This window comes from Primulina eburnea, chromosome 8 (assembly GCF_022965805.1).
Source record: "Primulina eburnea isolate SZY01 chromosome 8, ASM2296580v1, whole genome shotgun sequence".
NCBI classification, from domain to species: Eukaryota; Viridiplantae; Streptophyta; class Magnoliopsida; order Lamiales; family Gesneriaceae; genus Primulina; species Primulina eburnea.
In genome coordinates, this window is record NC_133108.1 from 44247745 (window position 1) to 44261696 (window position 13952).

Sequence of the window (13952 nt, forward strand, 5' to 3'; positions counted from 1 at the left end):
ATCATCCTTGGTGATGATGCATGTGTCAGTATATCATACCAGCAAACTGATTGGATGATTGACTCGGGAGCTTCATATCATATTACTCCACACAGAGATATGTTTGCGTCCTACTCAAGTGGAAACTTTGGCAAAGTTAGAATGGCCAATCAAGGTTTGACTGAGGTCGTTGGTATGGGGAGCATTGTCTTGGAGACAGATACAGGGTGTCATCTCGTTCTCAGAGATGTTCGACATGTTCCAGATATTCGATTTAACATCATCTCTACAGGCAAGCTTGATGATGATGGTTGTTCCAGTCACTTTGGTGGAGGAAAATGGAAACTCACCAAAGGATCTCTTATTATTGCTAGAGGTATGAAGCAAAATTCTCTTTACCTCATGCAAGCAAAAATATCAAATGGAGAGGTTCATGCATCTACAAAAACCTCATCCATTGAGTTGTGGCACAAGAGACTTGGACATATTAGCCAGAAGGGAATGGAAACTTTGGCTAAGAGAAAACTCCTTCCTGAAGTATCTGGTATGCATTTGGAAACTTGTGTTGATTGTTTGGCCGGAAAACAACACAGAGTTGCATTTCAAAGTTTTTCTTCATCAAGAAAAACTCAACGCTTGGAGTTAGTACACACAGATTTGTGTTACATGAAAGACAGAACTCTCGGTGGTGCGCTATATTTTGTGACCTTTATTGATGATTTCTCACGAAAGGTCTGGTGCTTTGCGTTGAAATCTAAAGATCATGTCCTTGAGGTCTTTAAGCATTTTCACGCAAAAGTTGAAAGAGAAACAGGAAAGAAACTGAAGTGTATTCGTTCTGACAATGGTGGTGAATACAGGGGTCCGTTTGAGCAATACTGTATAACTCATGGTATCAGGCTTGAGAAAAGTGTTCCAAAAACCCCTCAGCACAATGGTCTAGCTGAAAGAATGAACAGGACAATTTGTGAAAGGATAAAGTGCATGTTATCACACTCCAAATTGCCCAATTCCTTTTGGGGCGAAGCTATGAGAACTGCAATTGATTTGATCAACCTTTCTCCATCAGCTGCGTTAGATGGTGATGTTCCTAACAAAGTTTGGACAGGGAAAGATGTCTCATACAAACACTTGAGAGTGTTTGGTTGCAAAGCTTTTGTTCATATACCAAAAGATGAAAGATCCAAGCTTGATGACAAATCCAAAAAGTGCATATTTTTGGGTTATGGCCATGAAGAGTTCGGATACAGATTATGGGATCCATTGAATCAAAAGATTGTTAGAAGCCGAGATGTTGTATTCCTCGAAGATGAAGTTGGTTCTGATGCGGAACACAACAAACAATCACAATCATCCAATTCAGAATTTCCAGTAAATTTAGATCCAGTTTATTTCCCCACAATTCAGGATCACGGGGGAGAAACACAAACTGAGCATGATGAGATAATTGAGCCAATAGATGCTCAAGACAACTCTTCAACTCCACCTTCAGAAACAGAGATCAGAAGGTCCACCAGACAAAGAGTACCTTCTACGAGATACAACCCACATGAGTATGTGATGATCACTGATGACGGAGAACCAGAGAGTTTCAAAGAAGCTGTATCAAGTACACAAAAAGATAAGTGGATCGAAGCAATGAAAGAAGAGATGCAATCGCTTCATGAAAATCACACCTACAACTTAGTAAAGCTACCAAAAGGTAAGAAATCACTCAAAAATAAATGGGTTTACAGGTTGAAGACTGAAGAAAATAAATCACGGCTAAGGTACAAAGCGAGGTTAGTTGTGAAAGGTTTCAGCCAGAAGAAAGGTGTTGATTTTGATGAAATTTTCTCACCAGTGGTGAAGATGTCCTCTATCAGAGTTGTTCTGGGACTTGCAGCTAGTATGGATCTGGAAATAGAACAACTCGATGTTAAGACTGCATTTCTTCATGGTGATCTAGATGAAGAAATATATATGGACCAACCTGAAGGATTCATAGTTAAAGGCAAAGAGGATATGGTGTGTCGACTAAACAAAAGTTTGTATGGGTTGAAACAAGCTCCAAGACAGTGGTACAAGAAGTTTGATACATTCATGATGAATCATGGGTACAGCAGAACCAATTCTGATCATTGTGTATTTGTTAAGAGATATGATCAGAATGATATCATCATATTATTGTTATATGTTGATGATATGTTGATCATTGGTCATGATCCAAGCAAGATAGAAAAGCTTAAGGGGGAGCTTAACAAGTCTTTTGCAATGAAAGACTTAGGATCAGCAAAACAGATTCTTGGAATGAAGATCTCTAGGGATATGGCCAATAAGAAACTATGGTTATCTCAAGAACAATACATTGAGAAAGTTCTTGAAAGATTCAAAATGGATAAAGCAAAGGCTGTTGGTACTCCACTTGCAGGTCATTTCAAATTAAGTTCCATTCAATGTCCCACAAGTGAAGAAGAAAAGAAAGAAATGGAGAGGGTTCCTTATGCTTCAGCAGTCGGCAGTTTGATGTATGCAATGGTATGTACGAGACCTGACATTGCTCACGCAGTTGGCATGGTAAGTCGATTTCTCTCTAATCCTGGCAAAGATCACTGGTCAGCAGTGAAATGGATATTCCGATATCTGAGAGGTACTTCTAAGTTTTGTTTGAGATTCGGAACTAGTCAAACTGTGTTAGAAGGTTATACTGATGCAGATATGGCTGGTGATGTTGATTCTAGAAAGTCCACATCCGGATACTTGATGACATTTGCAGGGGGAGCAGTATCATGGCAATCAAAACTTCAAAAGTGCGTGGCATTGTCTACAACAGAAGCCGAGTATATAGCCACAACTGAAGCATGTAAAGAACTACTATGGTTGAAGAAGTTTCTACAAGAGTTAGGTTTGAGACAAGACAAATTTACGCTCTACTGTGATAGTCAGAGTGCAATTCATCTGAGTAAGAACTCTAGTTTACACTCAAGGTCAAAGCATATCGATGTAAGGTATCATTGGATCCGGGATGCGTTGAACGAGAAATTGTTACATCTTGAGAAGATACATACCGATGATAATGGTTCCGATATGTTTACGAAGTCATTGTCCAAAGAAAAGCTGGAAAACTGTAGAAATATTGCAGGTCTGTTTGAATCTACAAAATGAAGCTTGAGGGGGAGAATTGTTGACATTTCAAGCACATTTTTTATTCAAACAATTTTTTTAAAGTTTGGTTCAAAGTTGGCTACCAAACTTTGAACACACATCCTCCATTCACACTTCACCAACCCCAAATTTTTTCCTATAAATACCATGCATTTGCATCCATTCAATCAATCCCAAAAACATCCCAAAAGCACAAGCATTTGAGTGTTGTATAGCCTAGTCATTTAGATAAATTTTAGTATGCTCTGTGGTTGCGGCAATGTCCGATCTTCCACATCAGAGAGAATTTTCTATGTGATTAGAGTTGTGTTAGTTCCACTTTGAAAGTGAGATTGCGTGTGTTTCATCCAAGAATAATTATTCTTGAAGTTCTTGGTGTCCCCTAAGTTGTTCTAGGGAGAGTTGTTGTTATCTCCTATTGTTGTAGGAACGATTTGTACCCATTATTGATATAGTGGAGATTTCTTTTGTTGGACTTCGGTCTCGTGGTTTTTCCCTAATTTGGGTTTTCCACGTAAAAATCCTTGTGTCGTTTTCTTCATAATTATTATCATTGTTGATATCGTGGAAATACTTTGATCTGATATTATCGCTAAAGGGAAAAGATTCAACACTTCCGCTGTACGAAAAGTTATTTAATTTGGCTATCTTTCCCAACAGATATCAAGCCGGTTTCAATTAATGTCATGTTAAGTGTTTGTGTAATAAAAAGTTTTAGCCTGAATTGATTTATATACATATATATACACAAAATATAAATAAAAATGTGACACTAATATTTACAGTACCGTCGCTTGTCTGTCCTTGTTACTTTTTTGGTCAAAACTTTCCTTTTCTACACTGTTGGAGTGGAGAGAAGAAAATTAAAAATCAGTTCGCCTTTTTAAGCAAAAAAGGGTCCAACGATCCCAATTTTCCGAATAAATAAATGCAATTTAATCTGTAATTTAGTGTGTGAGTGTGTGTGTGTGTATATATATATATCCAAAAGTTAAAGGGATTGGACCAAACTCAGACGGCTCAGAACCAAATAAACCTGAATCTTGGTTATGGTGACCGGATAGAACATGGAGATCCTGACTATTCATGCTCTTTTTTCGTTTTCTGATATATTATTGTATGCTGTAGGATATTTCATGTTTTTTAATGTAATAAAATCAATTTATATATATATATATATATATATATATATATATATATATATATATATATAAAAATTGATTTTATTACATTAAAAAACATGAAATATCCTACAGCATACAATATTTCCCTGCTTTATGGGTGCACTTTAAAATGTGATATATAATGAATTTAAATGGAATCTTGATATATTTATTTGTTGCTGTCAAGATTATCCCAATTTGCCTTATCCAACAAAGTGTCAAGTACCAAGCACTATATATATATATATATATATATATATATATATATATATATATATATATAACACGCTCCAAAATTAAACAATATTCCAAGTATTACCTCAAATTGTCCATAATCACACATATAAAATTACACCACTAAATTAAGCCACACAAATCGAGTGCGCAACAATCGTTCAATTACCATATATATCTTATATGTACAACCTTCCCAACAAATATATAACAAATTCCTGGCATCAAAATTATATAACTACACGTAATTTTTTTATAATTTATATGATATCATTATCTCAAATTTAAGATGGGATCTCGAGTTCAAAATTTAACTTCAATAAACTTCTCCACGATAAAAAAGAAAGAAAGAAAGATTAATTATGTGTGTATATATATAATAAGTGATGATATTATGTTTTTCTTATCTATATATACAAAGCAATAGCCAAGAAGAATTGGAGTTCACTCATTTTCATGAATTTGGAATGATCCCATGCACACATAGGCTGGAATCTATTGGGAAGTCCTTTCTGTCTCTTTCCTTCTCCTTTCTCTCCTTTTAAGCCCCTCTCCTACTATTTTTCCTCATTCAAAAAACAGGGAACGTACACAAACAGCAGATCAATTTATACAATATTTTATTCCTGTTTATTAATTAAATATTCAGGAGAAAAAGATTTAAACATGTCATCTGCTTCCAAGTTTCTGCTCCATTCGTTCTCCATCCACCGCCTTCTTTCTCCGGCGGCGCCCTGCCATGGGACACGCATCACCGCTATCTCCTCCGGTATGTTAATTACTAGGAGAGTTTGGCTTCTTTTTTTTTTTTTCTGTCTTTTCCGTTGGCTTTTGCATCAATATATAACATACATAATATAACACGATATAAACTTAATTCTTTCATTATAAAATGTGATTGCTTCAACTTTATACTTGATTCTCGCAGGAGTTTTTCCCTGTTGGAAACCAATTACTCCCAGTTCATCTCCCCAATGCAACGCGATTTCCGGGCAAAGAACTGGAGGTAGCCCGTAGCAGACAGATATGTCTGTATATACACACTCACACACACACACACACAGAGAAATAAATTTCGTGAGTGTTTCTTTATTTTTTATTTATTTAATTGTGGCATTTATAATCTGGTATATATTATGCTAAAATGCAGAACATATAGATGTGATTCAGAATGGTTTGGGAGGCATAAAGTGGCAAGCTATCGTGGATCATGACACAGAAAAAGATACACACCAGGTAACCATTAAATACCAAGAATTCCATTTTATTTAGTTGTCGCCAAAATACACCGATTCAGTCACTTCACAAAACATTCACTAGATTTTCCTGTCCAATCCCATGATTTTTTGTTTTCCTTTTCTTGCCATGTAACAAAATCCAATAGGAGACAAAATCCGACAAGATAAGGGACTTGGTGGAGACGATCGGATCAATGCTGACCTCCATGGACGACGGAGAAATAAGCGTATCCGCATATGACACCGCGTGGGTAGCGATGGTGGCGGATGTCGGCGGAAGCGGGAGGCCACAGTTCCCTTCGAGTTTGGAGTGGATAGCGAATAATCAGCTCTCCGACGGGTCGTGGGGCGACGCCACCGCCTTCTCCGCCCACGACCGGATAATCAACACATTAGCGTGTGTGGTTGCATTGAGATCATGGAACATGCACTCTGACAAAAGTGATAAAGGTTTTATATACAAATTTATCGCATTTAATTAATTAATTAAATTTTGTTTATATATCTAAAAAATGTGTCACGCTTTGTGTCTAATCATTATGTCAAATTAAACCTAATTTTATAATATCTAAACTATAAACCATTTTCTAAGCTACCCCTTTTTAAAACATAAAAAAGAAACAAAATTTAATATGTTTTGTTGGTGAAATTTGATTTTTTTTATCATATTATAAAGTAATATTATAAAGTAAATTTAAATACAATTTAGTGGTGAACTTTATGTATCCATAAAAATAAAACATAATGGAATGACAAAATAGATGATCTTACCTATCTTTTTAGGAGACAATATAAAGAAATATGTCGTATGGCCACCTGATGAGTTCTTACCTACTACGATGTTACATGTTAATTTGATAATGCATCCCCGCATCTTGTCTTGATTAATAAAGAATTTATATATTTTTTAAGAATTAAATTATAAGTATATTTTCGCAGGGATTTGTTATATACAAGAAAATATAATAAAACTTGGAGATGAAGATGAGGAGCACATGCCAATTGGGTTCGAAGTGGCGCTGCCGTCACTTATCGAAATTGCCAAAAAGTTGGGCATCGATATCCCTGATGATTCTCCAGGAATGAAAGAGATTAACGCCAGAAGAGAACTAAAGCTCACAAGGTATAATAATTACAATATCTATTTCGAAAAAGGGAACGAAACCAAAAAAATATTCATAAATACAACTTATCGACTTACTAAAATACTTAATCTTCAAAAAAGAAAATACATAATATATTGCTCTTAAAGACATTAATAAATTTCACATAAAATATTCTACATGGGAAAAAAATGATGTTATAAATTGGCCCTATACGTATTTGTTTGGTCATCGATCTAAATAGGAACAATTAAGTTTTAGTGTAATAATTTGACTTCTTCTACACATTTAGTCTTTTTGTCACGGGTATGTGACAAAGCGTCGTACATGCTTAATAAAGAACTAAAAGTACAAAAGAAACTAAAATCATTGCGTTAATAACTATATTTGTTCAATTAAAATATTAAAATCCAATAGATACCAACTTATATATTTTGAATTTTTTTTTGTTTTGCAAACAAAATTTTTCGAAAGATGACCCGAGTGTTTGATTAAGATGGATATGAAAATATGGTTTGATTTGTTCAAATTTGTGATATACGTGTGTGTTGAGCATGCAGGATACCGAGGGACATACTACACAAAGTGCCCACAACATTGCTCCACAGCTTGGAAGGCATGGGTGGGCTTGATTGGGATAAGCTTTTAAAATTACAGTGTGCAGATGGCTCTTTTCTTTTCTCGCCATCCTCCTCCGCTTTTGCACTGCACCAGACTAAAGATCTCAAGTGCCTCAAATACTTAAATAACCAAGTTCGAAAATTCAATGGTGGAGGTATATATATATATATTATATTTTTATATTTTAGCTAAATCTAAAATATACGTGGTGTTATCTTTTATGAATGATGCTTTTATATGTGATTTAGTTCCGAATGTGTATCCGGTGGACTTGTTCGAGCACCTTTGGGCAGTGGACAGGGTGCGAAGGCTTGGGATTTCCCGGTATTTTCAGCTGGAGATTGAGGAATGCGTCGATTATGTTCATAGGTATATATGTTGATCAAGATTTTGATAAATTTTTAATAAGTGGTATTATTATTATGCGAGATAATTATGTAATAATACTGTGAAAATTCCAGACATTGGACAAATAAAGGGATTTGCTGGGCAAGAAACTCTGTGGTTCAGGACATTGATGACACAGCTATGGCATTTAGATTGCTGAGGTTGTACGGGTACGAGGTTTCTTCAGGTATAAGTCTTTCACTTATTATTATTATTTTTTTTAAAAAAAAACTTTTGAAATAATATAAATCGAGAAAGGACAAAACACGGCAGGCACGCGGATTTAACCTGTTCTCAAATCAATTAATTCTAGTAAAAAATATCAATATTTCTTTTAATCATGTCCGATAATATCACCGTTTATTAATTAGCCTGTATGGCATGCAGACGTATTCGAACATTTTGAGGAAGGTGGGGAGTTCTTCTGCTTCGCCGGTCAGTCGACCCAAGCCGTGACAGGAATGTACAATTTGTACAGAGCTTCACAAGTTACATTCCCCCAAGAAAGCATACTTGCAAGAGCTAGGACATTCTCATCCAACTTCTTGCAAGAAAAACGAGCCAACAACGAGCTACTCGATAAGTGGATCATCACCAAAGACCTCCCGGGCGAGGTACATATTGTTGTTTTTACTACAAAAACACATACATTGAAAAAATTATATACAACTAAATATTTACTATATGCAACTAAACACAAGGTGGTAGGGAAGTAAATCACTTGCCACAAACTCATTAGTGGGTCAATTTACTACTCACGAATTGGGTTTTTTTTTTCCATTAGAAATAAAAAAAAATTGTAGTAAAGTTGGAGACATTAAAAATATTTATATTTTACAGGTTGGATATGCACTAGATGTTCCTTGGTACGCCAGCCTACCTCGAGTGGAAACAAGGTTCTACTTGGAACAGTACGGCGGTGAGGATGATGTTTGGATTGGCAAAACATTATACAGGTTCATTTCTATTTCTCATTAGTATATATAAATTAAAAGTATATATTATACTTATTCAAATCATATATTATATGTTTTCAATTAAAACAAGATGGCTTACTTAAAACCGAACTGTTCTCTAATACAATGAAAAAAACAAGAGCCTAATGTGGTCCTAGGTAGCTGTGAAAGAGTTTGAGCAACAAAACAAATTTGGCGGCATACAAACTTTTATATATATATATATATATTGTGTATATATATATATATATATATATATATATATATATATATATATATACACAAACACCAGATAATTAATTTCATCCATGTATAATGTTTATTCTGAATTTCAAGAGTGAATATTTGTTAATTATCTTGTAGGATGTCAAAAGTTAACAACAACACGTATCTTGACTTGGGGAGATTAGACTACAACAATTGCCAAGCCTTGCATCAGCAAGAGTGGAAAAGCATTAAAAAGTAAATGAAATTTAAATAATTTTTTTTTCATCAATTTTAAAATTATTATAATACTCTCGATTTTAATTAATATTTTTTTAAAAAAAATGTGTAGATGGTATAGAGATTGTAGCCTCGGAGAGTTTGGATTGAGCGAGAGAAGCCTAATCTTATCATACTTTATAGCCGCCGCAAGTATATTCGAGCCTGAAAATTCTGTAGTGAGGCTGGCTTGGGCTAAAACAGCGCTTTTAATGGAGACGACAGTGTCGCATTTTAACGGACAGCGACTTTCCGAGGACCAAAAACGCGCCTTTATCGACGAATTCGAGTATGCCTGTGGCCTCAAGTACGTCATTGGTGGAAGGTGAGCACCTCGATCGTTTCTTATCTTTCTAGAAATTCAATCTGTTTGAGTTACATCAGATGAAAAATAAGGGATAAAGTTTATGCAGGCATGTAGAAATCTCTTCCGGGTTAAAATGTTTATCCGGACAAAAAATTTCACAAAACAACTGGTTATCTAGTTGAAACATACTTGTACACGTATAAAATATTCATTATATGGTTCAAGAATCGTTTTTAAATTTCGGGCTCACCGCACAATTGTGAGTATCATATTTTACATTTCCAAAGTTTTTTCTTAGATCACTGATCAGACAACTGACATGGGGAAAAAAGACATAATTTTGTGTCGTTTTATTTGGGCGTGGATTCAAATGTGGCCTCTCAAGTCTCAAATGATCAAAAAAGAAATATGTATATTGATTTTTGAAGGTACAAAAAAGGAACTAGTTTAGTGGGGACTTTACTCAGAACCTTAAACCAGCTCTCTTTGGACACCCTTTTGGCATGCGGCCGAGACATCCACCAACAATTATATCATGCGGTACACGTCTTTTATCACCATCTTGTGATTGATATTTATATCATTTTCTCCTTTGGTGTCAAGGATAAGATAATATATCTTTATTTCATATAAATTTGAGTACCTACAATTATTTGAGTTACAAATTGAGTATTTTATACATTATCCTCATATTCTCATTCTTCGAGTCAAACTGGTTATTTCAGAAGTTATCTTTATATATATATATATAGTTTATTTTTATCGGAGTATTGATATGATGTCGAGACTGAAATTGGTCCATTTACATGAATATTTATTTATGCATGGTATACTGTGTCTTTCTTTAGTCTTTACAATAGAAAAAGATGGGCAACATAATACATATGATTATCTTTCCTTCACTAAAATAACTTCTACAACCCATAATACTTACTAGATAGTAACTTTGTCTATTTGCAGTGGCAAAAGTGGCTGAGGACATTGGAGGAGGGAGGCTACACGGGGATAGGAGATGCCGAATTGCTAGTGCGCACGTTGAATCTCAGCGGTGGTGGTGGAGGAAGAGGTAGCAGCGGCTGGATATCAGAGGAGCTATTAATGTCTCATCCTAAGTACAAAAACCTATTGGAGATCACTAGCAGAGTCTGCCGTCGACTTCGTAGTTTCCAATCCCGAAAGGTTAGACGTGGTTAACTCTTCTTATAGGATCATAAAATATATATATATATATATGCTATCAAATTTTGTCTAATTAGATCAAGTTAACAAATAACTCGTTTTTTGTTTCGAATGATTTGTATGATCAAGTGCAGGATGCGAATGGGTGCGTGACGGATATGGGGGGCATCACGACCGATGAAATCGAGTTGGACATGCAAGAATTAGTGCAATCAGTTTTGACCAAAACCTCGGAGGATTTAGATAGTGATACCAAGCACAACTTTCTTGCCATTGCTAGGAGCTATTATTACGCTGCTTATTGTAATCCAGGCACCATCAATTTTCACATCGCCAAAGTACTCTTTGAAGGAGTTATGTGAATATGTAAATCTACGCATGCTTCTAAATAATTCGATTTGTGGAATTATAATTAAGCTGTTTCAAGAAAGAAAATGAGATTACAATTGTGAAAATTTCTTTAAAGTACCTCGATGCATTATACTTCATAATTTGCCAAATGTGTGTTTGATTGAGTGGATTAAATAAGGATAGATTAGTAGTCAAATATTTATCGTTAAAATTTTAAGTTGTTTTAATAATCATTTTGACTCAATTTAAATCCAATTTTATGGATAACTATTGGATGAATAAAATTGGATCTTAAACCGGGTCAAAATGATTATTAAAACATCTTAAAATTTTAACGATAAATATTTGACTATTAATTTATCCTTATTTAATCCACTCAACCAAGTATTCATTAAATAAACACCAAATGAGACGGAAATTAAACAACAAACTACAAATCCTATTTATTAGTAACCATTTCATCGTTAGCTTTTCTCATGTGTCCTGCCAACATGAAATTATCGATTAGCTGATATATATAAGAAAATTATTAAGGCAATTTTGGGATGGATGATCCTCTGAGAAGTCTCATAAGGTGCGTGTGAGTGTGGACATTATTTTAAAAAAATTTTATCATCATATCAAAGTTAGTGAATAGCGTGTAACATTAATAAATAGTATGAACATAAATATAGGCACGATTTATGTGTTGTATATATACATATTTTTCGTCCCAAAAAAATGATTTATTAATAAATTTTCAATAATTTCTAAAAGTATGTAAATATAAATTTACTAAATGGGCTTTATGTTTACCCGGCTCAACCATAACCTAGATAAATCGGGTCTAACCTAGAGTCCTAGATTGCCGATCGTCTTTTCAATACTAATTTCCTGCGGATTCACTCCAAATTCTTAAATTTCCCCTGTTAGACATTCACGAATGCCCTGAGCGGCGAGAATCTCAATCTCCTCTCATCTTCGTAAGTATTTATTCTCAATCTCCCGCTTTCTTGTTTGTAATTTTATTATCATCTTGCTACTGTTGACGATTAATTGTTGGCTGACTTTTGCAATTTTGAAGAATCTGAATTGGTAGTTTAGTGTAAAAATTTAAGCTTGCAGATTTATGTGCGGGGAGAAATTATTAATGAAATTTGAGTGTTGGGGTGGTTTCAAATCCTGTGAATCAAAAAAAAATTTGTTGTCGGCGGAGTTTCGGTTATTAATTTTGAAGGACAGAGTTACATAGTCGATTCAAGATAGGGTTTTTGTGCAATCTACACGTTGTGCTTTTGCTCTTTGTTAATCTGTGAGGGGATTATTGAAAAATGAAATCGTTGTTGATTATTCTCTGACCTAAAAAAACTGGGATTTGGTTTCTTTCAAACAATCGTATCATATTTATGTGTAATAGAATGCTTTCATGAAATTGTAAACACACCAATACAGTCTTCAATACACAAATGTTCCAGGTGTTCTGATTCGTGTGCACCGTTGGTTTCTTCTCTTTTCCGACGGCCATGTCCAACCACCTCGCACCACCTCCACACCGTCCGTATCGGCTGAAAAAAATCCTCACTAACCACACTCGTGCAGTCTCGTGCGTGAGATTCTCCAACAATGGCAAGCTCTTTGCCTCTGGCTCCTTGGATAAAACACTTGTTATCTATTCGGCCGAAACACTAGCCCAAATATCCCAATTAATCGGCCACTCTGAAGGCATCAATGACCTATCCTGGTCCTCTGACTCCACGTACATTTGCTCCGCCTCCGATGACCGCACTCTCCGCATTTGGGAGGCACGCTCCGCTGATTGTGTGAGAACTCTCAAGGGCCACTCCGGCTTTGTTTTCAGTGTGAGCTTCAACCCGCAGTCGAATCTTATTGCCTCTGGCTCCTTTGATGATACAGTCAGGGTTTGGGATGTTAAAACTGGTAAGTCGATGCATGTAATTCGGGCGCACTTGATGCCGGTCACCTCGGTGAATTTTAATAGGGATGGATCTTTGATTGTTTCGGGAAGCCATGATGGGTCCTGTAAGATTTGGGATACAGCAACTGGAGCTTTGCTAAAGACTCTGATTGATGATAAGGTTCCTGCTGTTTCGTTTGCAAAGTTTTCGCCCAATGGGAAATTTATACTTGTCGCTACCCTTGATGATACTCTCGTAAGTTGCAATATTATTGTATTTTAGTTTTCACTCCATTATTTGCTCGACATATTGAAATCTGCCTCTGAATAGGATTTTTGGAAACAGTTCTCAGGTTGCTTATCATGATTTTCAAGAATTCTGATACATCGTATTGTTTTACTTGTGTGATTGTAGAAGCTGTGGAACTACTCAGCTGGAAAGTTCTTGAAGATATACACTGGTCATACTAACAGAGTATATTGCTTGATGCCGACCTTTTCAGTGACGGCCGAAAAGTATATAGTCAGCGGGTCGGAGGATCGCTGTGTATACCTATGGGATTTGCAAGGTAAAAATATGGTTCAGAAACTCGAAGGCCACACTGATACAGTAATATCTGTATCGTGCCATCCCTTGGAGAATATGATTGTTTCTGCTGGGCTTGATAATGATAGAACAGTGAGGGTCTGGGTTCAAGGATAACGGTTATGTTTATATATTTTGACAATGAAATATCTATACTATATTATTTAGTTGATCTAGTAGAATGTATGCACCATTTATATTACATACACCAGTTAGCTTGAGGTCACTTCCTCATTAATTGAAATGAATAATTCCTTTTCGTAGCTGCACAACCAGTGTGCGTAAAATATTACTCTCAAATATTGATTCTTTAATTATAATATTCAA

The 13952-nt window shown here is 35.4% G+C and overlaps 2 protein-coding genes across 2 annotated transcripts; both read left to right on the forward strand.

Moving 5' to 3' along the window:
• The first annotated feature begins 5007 nt into the window (after positions 1-5007).
• LOC140838071 (ent-copalyl diphosphate synthase 1-like) lies at positions 5008-11227 on the forward strand. The gene is made up of 15 exons (XM_073204160.1): positions 5008-5289; positions 5449-5526; positions 5671-5756; positions 5905-6208; positions 6698-6881; positions 7422-7636; positions 7731-7851; positions 7944-8056; positions 8257-8483; positions 8710-8825; positions 9189-9287; positions 9382-9633; positions 10044-10155; positions 10576-10794; positions 10929-11227. Exons 1-15 carry the CDS (start codon positions 5187-5189, stop codon positions 11154-11156), a joined length of 2457 nt encoding a protein of 818 aa, XP_073060261.1. The 5' UTR covers positions 5008-5186; the 3' UTR covers positions 11157-11227.
• Positions 11228-11955: 728 nt separating this feature from the next.
• LOC140840176 (COMPASS-like H3K4 histone methylase component WDR5B) lies at positions 11956-13890 on the forward strand. Its single transcript, XM_073207350.1, has 3 exons — positions 11956-12107; positions 12600-13295; positions 13455-13890. Exons 2-3 carry the CDS (start codon positions 12648-12650, stop codon positions 13740-13742), a joined length of 936 nt encoding a protein of 311 aa, XP_073063451.1. The 5' UTR covers positions 11956-12107; positions 12600-12647; the 3' UTR covers positions 13743-13890.
• Positions 13891-13952: the final 62 nt, after the last annotated feature.

Excerpts from the sequence above, each read along its gene's own strand:
- LOC140840176 (XM_073207350.1), top strand. The coding sequence starts at position 12,648 with ATGTCCAACCACCTCGCACCACCTCCACACCGTCCGTATCGGCTGAAA. Across the intron at positions 13,296-13,454 it reads CTACCCTTGATGATACTCTC|AAGCTGTGGAACTACTCAGC; the intron begins GTAAGTTGCAAT and ends GTGTGATTGTAG.
- LOC140838071 (XM_073204160.1), top strand. The coding sequence starts at position 5,187 with ATGTCATCTGCTTCCAAGTTTCTGCTCCATTCGTTCTCCATCCACCGC. Across the intron at positions 5,527-5,670 it reads TTCCGGGCAAAGAACTGGAG|AACATATAGATGTGATTCAG; the intron begins GTAGCCCGTAGC and ends GCTAAAATGCAG. Across the intron at positions 5,757-5,904 it reads CAGAAAAAGATACACACCAG|GAGACAAAATCCGACAAGAT; the intron begins GTAACCATTAAA and ends AAAATCCAATAG.